We start from the raw sequence: 13045 nt of genomic DNA, 5'->3' as shown, positions 1-13045 counted from the left end.
AAGTTCTGGGAAGTTCAAAGGATGACAGTAATATTTATTTTGTTTACCTTCTCTTGTATTTCTTTTCATTAAAAAAATATTTGTTGAGTCCTTCCTATGTACCCATAACTGGCTTATAGGAAACACTCAATAAATATTAGCTGCCACATTATATACAGTGTTATCTCAAGAGGATTGTGACATTCCCAGTCGTAACAGCCTTTGGAGTGTGTGCTATGTGTATTGCCTTGTGTTGGCATTTCATCATCTATGGATTATTTCTGGCAAGTGTTCTAAAATAGACACTATTCTGCTCAACAAAACACCCATCATAAGATTGTTTTAAAGCATTTCTCGATAATGATGTTTTATTTTTTGACCTATTAAAATACAAATAATAATAAAATTCTTGTCATTGACATTTAAATAATAATAACTATACAAATATAATAGGGCTAACTTTGTCCCAATTGTTTTACATATATAATTTTACTACATGTAACAAGAGCTCCGGGTAAATATGTTCAGTCATGACACTTTAATAGATAATGACAGTTGGGCTCAGAGATCAAATAGTGAGAATACTGTCATTATTTAGGGAACAAGCCACATCGTTATGTGGCCGATGGTTACACTGCCAGGAAATGACTGAGTATGCATTCTAGTTCAGAGAAGGTAGACTTAACAGACAGTTCTCTTATCCATTGAATAGGCAAGTTCATTCATTTTAGAGATCTTGATAAAGAGGAAAGTCTTTTTAAATCTGTTCAAAGCATGTCATTTTGTGTTAAAATTTTTGTCATTTTGATCTGGAGCCTTTGAAATTAAACCGTCTTAAGCCTCTAAGCCTGACACCCACAGGCGGTTTGGTTGGGGATGTGAAAATCTGCAGATAGAAGCAGACGGAACAATGAGCATGGGACAGCCCTGGGGAGTGTGAGTGGGTGTGTTTCTCTCCTTTCTCTTTTGGCTAAGATGTGATTTTGAGGTAAGTGACTCAGCAGAAATGTATGTGTAAGAGAAACTCTTCAAAAATGAGTTATGAAATAAGTTGGCAATAGAAACAATTGCTAAAGCTAAAGTGCCCATTGATAATGATCCCTGAGGAAATCACCATTCAATTTAAAATGTACTCGAGATATAATAGTGAGACAAGGAGCCTGGCCTGGGAGTCTAGGGTTTCATGTTATATTGCTAGAAGTGCTCATATATATTAGAAATGGTGACAATTGAAACAACACACAGTAAAAATGTTTATTTTACCTGTGTCATTTTACTCTCAATTTTTCCATTGACTTATTTGATTTTATTATTTATGATCACTTTCAAGTGTTTAAAAAGGGGAAAAGTTTGTAAAAAAATAGTTTTGAAAATATAAGTCTCTTGTAGTGTCTTGAATTTCAGCAAAAGTCTTTCTTTGAACATTGAGCTTAAGACTGAGGTATTCTATAATTAGGGCATTCATTCATTCCAGTTTGCCTGGAGCATTCCTAGTTATTCTTCTTGTCCCCATAGCTGTCTGATCCAGTGAGAAGGTCCCTCTCACTCCCAAAAGTGTCTTGGTTTGGATAATGCATTTTATGGTCATCCAACCTATAGCCATCTTAAGGCAGAATTTATGTTTTATTGTTGCTATTTGTTTGCGTTGTAGGAAAATAAGTTTTTAGCTGCTGACTCTACAAATTAAAAAATGGAGTACACTTAAAAATAGTTAAAATGGTAACTTATTATCTGTCATGTATTTGTACTGCAATAAAATAAATTGGAAGCCTAGCGTACAGATGCCTTGGTTATCTACTAGATTTGAAACCATCTGATTTTACTCCCTATAACAACACTCCTGCATGCTCACTCTGTTCCAGCCTTACTGGCCTTATTCTTCTTCCAACGTGCTGGCAATGCTATTTCCTCCATCTGGAATGCTCTCCCTTGGGGTAGCAGTGTGGCTAAATTCCTTGTTCCTACAAACCTTTTCTCAGTGAGAGACACCCTTGTCACACTATTTAAAATCTACTCCCAGCCCTCGCCATTTATCTCATCCACGCATCCACAGTCCTAATCTCTTTCTCCTGCATAATTTTTCCTCTTAAGACCTTATCACCTTCCCATACATTACCTTTACTTATTATGTTTATTGTTTGGTTTCTTCACAAATACAGGCAATCCACAAGGGCAGGGATCTTAGTTTGTTTACTGATAAGTCCACGTGTCTACAACGATATAGAATACTGTGTTTCAGTAGTTAGAAAATGCTATTAATATGAGAGATTCAATGGAGCTAATTAATCAAAAAGATTGAATGGAATTATCTAATCAATTGGGTGAAAAATCCTGAGAAGTAGATCCCTTTAGAGGTTGCTGTAGACTGAGTTTCCTTAGTTTTGTATAGTTTTGAAATCGGATGGTCTTCTCTTAAAGATAAACACTCAAAATTCCCCACAGTATTCTGAAGAGGAAGGCATCAAAAGAGTGGGGTGTGTGCTCGGTCAGCAGTACACTACAGAACAAGTGACCGTGTACTTGACTCACACAGCACTCTGGAGAGTACGACCTAGATGCCATGGGTCGATTCCCTTTGACAGAGCTATCTGAGGAGCACATGCCTTTTCAGGGTTACATTCAACTTTGCAGCCTGTATTTACAGATACTATGTGGTTTGATTCTGGTGAATATTTTTTAAAAACCCTGCAATTATTAAGGGGCCATTGGGTGGGACACATCTGAATCAGACTAATTTGTAAAATAGTATACTGAGTTGAACATTCAGTATTCATGTAGACAAAAGCTAAAAAATGCATTGGGATAGATTAACTGGATAGTATGTCACTTTAGTGCACTATTTCAGTTAGTTGTCACCGTTTTTCTAAATTGTTTACTCTAATGCATCCTAAACCTTTGTTATAATTGTCTTTTTTTTTTCACTTCCAGCAAAGTTCTGTGGTGACCCCGGTATACCTGCCCAGGGAAAGCGAGAAGGCAAAAGCTTTATCTACCAGTCAGAGGTTTCGTTCAGTTGCAATTCGCCTTTCATATTAGTGGGATCGAGCACCAGAATATGTCAAGCAGATGGCACTTGGAGCGGCTCGTCACCTCACTGCATAGGTAACGTCAATGAAAGGTTGATCATGCTTTGTAATTTTGTATCCAATAGATAGTAGTGGCATTTAATGAGTTTCTTTAACCTGTAAGCTGGATTTGACTAAACGTGAAAAACAAATGTAAAATATAGATGACACTGAAAATGAACATTGGTAGACATGATATTACTTTTAACATGGAAAACTTCCAGAAGGAACACTTGAAATACCTTTTTTGTTGTTTATCAATAAAATGAAAAAGGCAAAATCTTTCCTAGTAGTAACATTATTAAGTACTAACATCAGTATAGATCTTTAGCATTAATAAAAATTATTCAAATTAAATTAAACTTGCTCCAAAAAATATACCAAAGATACATTGATTTATAAATGGCTCTAAGTTCATTCTTTACAAAAAATGAATTAATTTTTTTTTAATTTTATTTGTTTATTTTTAGAGAGAGCAGGAGGGAGAGAGAAAGACAGGGAGAGAAACATCAATTTGTAGTTAACTCTTTCACACACACTTTTAGGGACCTGGCCCACAACCCAGGCATGTGCCCTGACTGGAAATCGAATGGGCAACCCTTTGGTTCGAAGTCCAGCACTCAATCCACTGAGCCACACCAGCCAGGGCAAATGAATTTACATTTTATTGCATTTGACATACAATATTGTATTAGTTTCAGGTGTACGATGTGGTGATTAGACAATTATATACCTTATGAATGTGTGATCATTCCAATAAGTATAGTAGCCATCTTGCCCCATACATAGCCATGACATGATTATTGACTCTATCCCCTATGCTTACTTTACAACTGTGTGACTATTTTTATAACTGACAGTTTGTCAAAATACGTTTCTATAATCCTAACTAAACTAAATGCCACTTTTGGTAAACTAACCAGATAACCTGTCATACAAACTAGCCAACTCAGAGACAACCAGCCCTACCCTTCTTATGTCTGAATCTGCTACAGATATCAGTAAAATAATCCAAATAACTAGGTCCTGTGACTGGAAAAAACTCTTACTTCTTGAGGGGAATATTATTATACCTGAGATTATAATGTAGCAAAGTTCTTAGACAAATATTTTATGTATGTGTTCTCCACTTTTCTTTAAATTTTTATCTACAGATTTAGTTGCATGTCAAGTGCTTTTATAGTACAAGGTTTCAGAGTTCAAGAATTGCATAATTTATATAAAATGTAATTTACCTGGATTGCTTGCTGTGTTATTAGTAGGCTTCTGTCCATGGTGAGATGCTATTAGATTTACACTCGTATTACCCAGGGCCATTTCATTAAAGCTGATATCACCTAAAATAGTTTTGTATGAGAGAAATATACATTTAAATATAACTGTAAGTTTTGAAGAAATATTATGTTTTTAATCTTCACTTTAGAGCCCACTCGTACCTCATGTGAAAACCCAGGGGTGCCACGGCATGGATCTCAGAACAATACATTTGGATTTCAAGTGAGTGATTTAAATAAAAATTTCCATTTAACATCAAACTGTATCATAAGGGCTTTATTGGTTCATGAACACGAAGTCCTGTTGATGCAAACAGAGGAAAAGTTACACTTATCTCTGCATTAATGAATGTATTTATAAAAGGTAACAAGCAACACAAAGAGTTGAAGTGAAAGGAGAATAAAAGAAAAATAGGCTTCAATAGTAAGAGCCTAATTGATCATAAGGATAAAGGAACATTGGAGATAGCTATGAGCATAGGGAAATCCATAAGCAGGAGGAGAGGGGGAGTAAGAGTAAGTGAGGGAGTGAATGAGTACACTCTACAGGAAGAGGTGGGGACAGTGAGGGACAGAACAGGCGAAAGAGGGGAAAGGAGAGGCCACTGAGACTGAATTACCTAATACATAAAATGTGGTTGTTCAGTAAGACAGTAAGTCTAAAATATTTTTGTTTGATAATGTGTATATAATACCAAAATATTTTTACACATTGTCATTGATGTGAGAACCATCTGAGAAAATAATTTAACCGTAACCTGTTGTTACACCATGCGTAGTTGGATGGTTAAATTACAATTCTTTAGCACGCCCAGTCATGTGTGGCCGACTTTCTTGTTCTCTCTTTTCCAATTTAGATCTTGTGTGGAGATTCGGCAAGGTTTTCATTACAGGGCCTCGGGGAAGCCAAAGTGCATACTGATTCCAAAAGGAAATTGTCCATTTCCGCAACACCCAGCCGCTTTGTGTTGTAGGGTTTTCAAATTGTGCTATTTTGTGTGAAATTCAGTGTGAACTTGAAGAACATCTATTTCTAAAAAGAGTATTCATCAAAGGTGCCATATTTTTGTTGCTAGAATACTTTTCATTTATCTACAGATCAGGCTCAGTATGGACACTGATTTGAGAGCATTTCCAACTCTCCCCTTTTGCCTCAGGCCTGCCTAGATAATGAAAGTGTAAAAGAAGTGTCTCAGTCTCTATTGTATTGATGTCCTAGAAAACTTTAAATTCCTATGTACAGAAAAGTTTTATCAGTTTATCTAAATCCTGAAACGTTGACCACTAGCTAAGCAGCATCAGTCTTCATCATATGGGCAAAGAAACTACAATAGAGTGTGACGTGTCTGTGGCCAGAGAGTGAGTCACTGACAGTGTTCTCACAGAGCACAGAGCTGAGAAGCTACTATCTGTGCACAGGATCAGGTGATTTTTCTGAAAAAAACATGGGTTCTTTCCAGTAAACTAGCTCTGAAATAATGGAAATAGAAATGATCAAAATTGAGTTTGTAATAGTCAACTAATTAAACGGTGAGTGGAGGTGGAAGAGGGTATAGGGTAGACAAATGGTAATGGAAAAAGAAAATTAAAAAATGAATAGCATTCTTAAGTCTGCATTTTAAGAATTCTATTACAATCATTAAAAATTTATTTAAAAATGAAACTAACCCTGAATCCATATTATTTGGTTCATAAAAATATATTAGAGCATTATCTTCTATCTAGGTATATATGAATAAACTAGATTTCAAACATGGTAAAGTCTATATATAATTATATTAATCTCTATTATAATTACAAATGATATATTGAGTATGTTACATTAGAAATCAACTTTTGTACATGCATATGGCAGGTATATGTGTATGTTTGTTTATGTATACTAATTATATTTACTCTATATACAGGGTGGTCCAAGAGTAGGTTTACAGTTGTGAGTATGCAAAACAGTATATTCTTGTTTTATTATTTATTAATTATTGGACTTTTTTCCATGCAAACAACTCTAAACCTACTTTTGCCCCTCTGGTATGCACTAATTATATTTCCTAAATCTGCAGAGAGCCAACAGAATTTTAAAAATTCTAATTCTAACTACTATCAATTTATTAATATTCCAAATGCATATGGTCTTATATAACCAGAAAAGGCATCTTTATTGGTTGAGAAAAACTCTTGCAAGTGACAGAAACTGTTTTGAACTAGCTTAACCCTAAAGGCATTACATGCCACGTGGCAGATGTGTCTGAGGCCACAAGAGGATTCAAGTGAGACCCACCAAGCCCAGAATTTAGTAACTGGACTACAGTACTCAGTCTTTTCCACTCGTCTGTTTACTTCATTTTCTCTCTCTGCATATTGGCCATATGGCCAGGGGTGTATTGTTTCTCTTTACACTTCAGTCACACACAGAAAGTGATTAATTGCCTCAATCTCAGTTCCAGATTTCCAGAGAGAGAATCAGAATGTTCTAACTTTTGTATCCACCACTGGTTTTATCAGGTGGCAATAGAGAGTTAAGTAGAAAGAGCTGTAGGAACCTCACTTCTGGGAGGGACAAGAAAAAGGAGAAAATTATGACTGCAATAGCACTCCAATCATTTTCTTCATATCATTTTCTCTTCTATGTGTTCATTTATTCACTCTCCTTTCCTATATGGATTTATAATACTAATAGATTTTTGTGGACATAGATATAACTATTAACATATAAGAATGTATCACCTCTTGATAGAGATGATGAAAATTCTAGCATTGAAAAAAATACTCAACATATTGTAATTTATCTTTTTATCTAAACTCTTGAAAATTGGAACAATTTTTGCTAGAAATAGGCTGGCAGTGAAGGGAATAGCTGTCAAAATGATTGATACAACATGTAGATTAATTATGGGATATATGCCAAATATATATTTCATTAACTACTGTATCACTCTTTAAATTGAGATCTGAGCTTTAGAAGACACATTATTTAGATTTAGGACTAGTTACATAAAGCTATATATATATGCGTGTGCACGTGCACACGTGTGTGTATATATATATGAAATGTTTTGAATCTGACTCTTAGATGGTTAACCCCAAGATATTTAACACTAAAATAGTTAACCCTAACTAAATGACCATGCTGATTGTGCTATTTCTAGTTTATAATCCAAATTAATGTATAAGTATATTAAATAAGGTAACTATGTTACTAGTGTCTTATTATCTTTAAATGATGAATATGACAACAGAAATTTTTAAAACAAAAAAATGTAAATTTTATTTGCTCATTTAAAATCTGATTATGTTTAATACAAACTCACAAGATTTTTTAAAAGCCAGGAAACTCAGGGTTAAAAATTGATGATCAGTGAAAACCCCCATTTGCATCTCATCTTAACACGTTATTCCTTTATTGTTATGACCCTACTTTTCTCCTTCAGTTCTATTAACCTTAACTTATGTATGTCTTCTATTAATAGTTACCTCAATTTTGAAGAGTATAATGTGCAATATAAGCATAATAAAAATACAAGTAGAAAGCTAGTTTAAAATAGATTACAGAGAGCATATAAATTTTTAAAACCTTAACTATAAGTATACTTTGAAAGTTGTTGGGACCTATACTGTATACTCAAATTAAACAAGTGTGTGATATTAAAAATCAAATACAAATGAATACAGTGATGAAAATTCTAGCAGCCATTTAGTATGAAATATCATGAAAGGGGAAGGTAGATCTTATTTAGAAAGTTCTAAGTTTGTGCAAAAACTTCAATTAATCCTGTATTTAGTTCTCTAAACTTCATGATTTAGAAACTGAGATATAACATTTAAAGAAGAAATAATGAGCTAAAAAGGATGCCATATGTACTAATTAGACATGACCTAAAGTTTTATAATGCATTTGCATACAACATGATGATTTGGGTTGATTTAAAGTAATTTTTATTACCATACTGGTGAAAGTAAAACAACATGGATGATTGTTAACTCCTGATATAAAAATAGTTTTCAGTATTAATTTTCACATTGTACATAACTGCTTACACAAACAGCACTTCTTAAAAATCCTCACCCAAGTATATGTTTAGTGATTTTAGAGAGAGAGGAAGGGAGAGAGAGTGAGAGAAAAAGAATGTTATCAATGTGAGAACAACATCAGTTGGTTGCCTCCCATGTATGACCTGACCTGGGATTGCACCTGCAACCTAGGTATGCACCCTTACCAGGAATCAAACACAAAATAGCCACTGTTGTACGGATGACATCCAACCAATTGAGCAACTTGGCCAGAACCAAATAGCACTTTTTACTAGTAAATCTTGGAAGATTTTGGTATTTGAGTCAGATGGAATATGTGGTCTCATAGGATGGGTAAAACATTAATAACTTGAAAGGTATTAAGGAAGCACATAGTTTTCCTAGTTGGTTGCTGCAGGGAAGCCTCTCTAGAAATGTTGTCTGGACTAAATCTTTTAGAGTAAGATTACGAAAAGAAAGTTGGGAAAGGCATTTCATACAGGAAGAATAGCATGCAATTTCATGGGTCAAGACTGGAGAAATGCAGACAAGTTCACTACTTATGGTAATTGCCCACGGCAGTCGTTCTCAAAGTGTGGTCCCTGACCAAGCAGCAGCAGTCTTACCTGGAAACTTGTTGGAAATGTAGGTTCTACTCAGTCAGAAACTTTAGAGGGGTCCTCAGCTATGTGTGTTTTGGTAAGTCCTCCTGGCGATCATGACATCTGCTAACTTTGGAGAAACAAAGCTTGCAGGAAAGATTTTGAGGACTAAAACAGGTTATGTAAGTGGTAAGGGAATGGGGAGAAGGTTTGATAAAAATTTAGGAGGTAAAACTGTCAGCATTTGGTAGTAGATGAAATGAGGGTAGATTTAGGGGTAAGAGGTAGCCCCATTAACTGAGATCTAGCATGAAGCAGGATTGTTGGATTGATGGGTTTTGAAGAACTGTTTAAAGAACAGAATTGCAAAATCTGCATGATGAGTCACATAATCTAGGCCACAGGAGAAAGTAAGAATCTGTAGCACTGTATTACACAATCTCAGGGAATCTGTGAATGGCTCTGGAACAATTCAAGGGACTCTGTTTCTATGGAATACAGCATGGCAAGTGCTACCTGGAGCTGAGCAATATAGTAATCTTGGATGAAATGGGGCATTGAAGAGATAAGATATTTCCTAAAGGCTAAAGTGAAGGTGTTGTGGAAGACATAATACAAAGTAACTGGATGGATAACATTTGTTATAAAAGAATGACTACTGGGATTAAGTGTTTCTGGCAGAGTATAGTTCTGGCAGATAATGAGACTATGAGAAATGGTGAATTTAGCTAGTCTCGGGGTCCAAATAGAATTTGTATTAAATTATGTCGCATTAGGCTTAGCCTCATGTTGCTTTAGCAGGTGGCAGTAGGGACTAAGGGGAAAGTGGGAGCAGGTTCTCAGTGGTAAGTCCTAAGAGAGCAATTAAGCATCTCAGACTCTGGTTGGGGAGGCAGGTTGAAGTGGCAGGCTCTAACAGTCCCTTATCTTGTCCTCCACTTCTAAGCATTTAATAAATCCTGGTAGCTCTTCCTCGAAATATATTTTGGGTAAACAACTTCCTTCCCCCATCTCCTTCCACAAGTTAGCCCAGCTTTCACCCACTCAATTCTATCAAATGGCAGCGCCAGCCTCATAATCAGAATCACCATTCACTATTCATTTTGTTTAATAGTTTCTTCATATGGCAGCTAATTTTCTAAAGATATTATATTCTATACCAATTTTACTTGCTCTGAAAGCTTCAGCAAATTTGTTTCAATTAAAAAATAGATTTTAAATGTCATAGCCTGCCTTTTTGCCATTTGAGACCCTTAATTCTTACTGATGTCTGACTTAATAATTATAGCTAGAATTTATTTAAAACTTGTATGCCATCCCTGTGTGGAGTGGATTATGTATCTTATTTTATTTCATCCTTAAAACAAATCTCAAGGCAAATAATATTATCATCTTTATTTGTAGATGGGAAGTTAAGTCTCAAAGGTGAGATATACATTATTCAAGTAAGATCAGATCCAAAGTTAAAGCCAAGTATATATCCCCGTGGGGTCTGCTTTCTTTTGAAACTGTATTTTGTTGCCGCCCATTGTACCCCCAGCTTCTCTGCTCACTGTGTGAACTATCCGTGTCAAACAATGAAATGTAGTCTCATTTTCACTAAACTACATGATGTGTATTTTAACCTCCACACATTTTCTCATCATTTTTTTTATATTTTCCACTGTTATTCCAGTTGCTCTCAAACATTTGTGTTCATTAAAATCACCTAGGGGGGTTGTTAAAACACAGACTGATAATCCCTACCCTAAGACTTTCTGAGTCAGTGGGTCTGGGGTAAGGTCCCAGAATTTCCCAGACTGGTCCTGGGCCCCCACTTTGAGAACCGTTGCTATATATGTTTATCTCTAATCTGCATCCTTAAAAACTCAGTGCAAACTCCATGTCTTCCATTGTGTATTTCTATTACCTTTATGACCTTCAGTAAACACTTTTACATCAAATATAATATTGCATCTACTGTTTTCTATATTCATTTGCCTTTTATATTGTTAGCTATCTTTATTCCCATATCTATCGTTATCCATCTTTATTTCTCTATCTTTAGCCTCTGTCAGTCTCTCTGTTACTCTACCTTGTACTTATATGTAGTTTTTTGACCTTTTGCTACCCATATATCTTCTTAATGTTATGGCAAAAAGTTTGGCATATTTGTAAACTTTGGATACTCAAATATTTGATGATGATATGCACACAAAGAGATCTGTTTTTCTTCCCTCCGCCCATTTTATTTTAAATCAGATTTCAGTTTATTTGCCCTCCAACTTCCACCATACACAATTGCTTTTGAACTATTTTCCCAAAGTTTTTTCTGTTTGTTGCCATATTTGAAGTTGCATTGTGGTATCGGTTTTTGTTTTTTCCCTCTGTAATTTGCTACAGGTAGGAAGTGTTGTACAGTTTCATTGCAAAAAAGGACACCTTCTCCAGGGTTCTACAACACGCACTTGCCTTCCCGACCTCACATGGAGTGGAATTCAGCCTGAATGCATACGTAAGTATTGTGGCTAAGGAATTATATTTATCATAGATAGGAATGTGTATGCATTTTTCTTCTAATTATGAAAATAAATGCATATCCACACAATGGTTGCATCACATTGATGTTTTATATTATTATGAACATATATTATATGTTCATCTATGTGATTTTCTTTCTATGTCATAGCCCTGTGTCCATTGGGAAGCACTGTTACTAAAGAAATGAGAGGGCAGGAGGCACATTTTTGTTCTTTTTGAAAAGCCCTGGGCATTGTGTTCAGTCCAGTCACCTGGTAATTTTAGATGATAATTATTTTTTAGATTTATAGATCTGTAGTATGAACCTGAAATACTCAGATACAGGAGACTCCAACATAGTGACTCTTAATATTATCACTTGTGAAACTCTGAGAATCTGAGGAATGCTAGAGATACACATGTAAGAAAATATGCACCTTGACTGAAAATTGGAATACTAATTTGGGATTTCCTGGAGCTTGTGAATGTGCACTGACCCTAAACTGAAAACACTTGCTGTACACAGTAAATTAGAACAGATTCCAAGGTCATTACTAAAGAGTCTTTTCTTACTTACAGTTAGAAATCGATTTCAGCTGGTAAGTTACTTATCTCTTGTTTCCTTCATATCTCCTCTTTTTATCTCCTCCCCCATCTTTTTAAATTCTGGCCCCCTTGGGAGAAAAAATAAAGAGTAAGCAGGAAGAGAATGGTATGTAACTTTTAGGAATTGCTGAAGTTCAAATGAGACCTGAGAATTTACTCTAGCCCTGTCAGTACCACCCAGATAGTCATGGGAGCCCCCATGGACCTGCAGGTCACCGAAAAGCAGCAGGACACCCCACTAAGTCGTGTCACACACCCGCTTTGTTTATGTTTAAATGTGGCAAAATCCCTTAAAAGAATTCCTCAGTGTGCACTTTAGAACAGCTGTGTGGAACGTGACTAAGTATTTCATAGTAAATTTAAATTCCTTGATGACCTACATTTGGGATATGATGATTTAAATGAAGTTAAACAGCTTCTGTTACTGCAAAGCATCTCAGAATTTTAATATGTGTATAATGAGAAGACTAAGAATGTAGCAGAGCTGACTATGTGTGTTTATCCTTAGCAATATTCACTTCATGAGGATCATATTCATTAACAGAATTATATCAAATATAAACCATGTAATACAATACACTATGTGATCATAGTGTTAAAAATGTTATTTATACCTTTGTAAATCTCCATTGGGAGACAAATGAAAACTTTTTTCCCAAATTTATCCACAGAACACTTAGTTCAGATACCCTTTAAAGATTTTTATCCATGAACAAATGATCAGAAATGTTGTCTTAGGGGGGAAAATTCTTGTACCACCTATTTCTGATCATAAAGGAATGGTCTTTAAAGGACATAAACAGGTGAACTGGGGGGTCAGGGCCAAGAAGTGACAAAGGTATAGTTGAAGAGGAATCGAGGTGGAGAACTAGGAATGAGAAGAAATGGGACAAAACATTAATGGATGAAAAAGTACTGCCAGCATATAAACCCAAGATATGTCCAAAAAATTTTACATGTAAAACATTAAATTGTACGTTCTACATTAGGGAGTATTAATTAATATCAGAAT

General features: G+C 35.3%; 1 protein-coding gene across 3 annotated transcripts in view; it reads left to right on the top strand.

Annotated features, from left to right (window-relative positions):
- The window catches only part of CSMD3 (CUB and Sushi multiple domains 3), an 891194-nt gene that overhangs the window by 858620 nt on the left and 19529 nt on the right, over nucleotides 1–13045 (top strand). For all 3 annotated transcript variants that reach the window (XM_045861257.1, XM_045861256.1, XM_045861255.1), the window contains 3 exons: nucleotides 2908–3081; nucleotides 4468–4541; nucleotides 11311–11422. In XM_045861257.1, the coding sequence (XP_045717213.1) occupies nucleotides 2908–3081; nucleotides 4468–4541; nucleotides 11311–11422 (360 nt within the window). The remainder of the gene's footprint in view (nucleotides 1–2907; nucleotides 3082–4467; nucleotides 4542–11310; nucleotides 11423–13045) is intronic.

Source organism: Phyllostomus hastatus, unplaced genomic scaffold, assembly GCF_019186645.2.
Source record: "Phyllostomus hastatus isolate PE091 unplaced genomic scaffold, TTU_PhHast_1.1 phas_scaffold_21, whole genome shotgun sequence".
Lineage (NCBI taxonomy): Eukaryota > Metazoa > Chordata > Mammalia > Chiroptera > Phyllostomidae > Phyllostomus > Phyllostomus hastatus.
The sequence above is the reverse complement of the archived record's forward strand: the minus strand, read 5'-3'. Positions and strand labels throughout refer to the sequence as shown.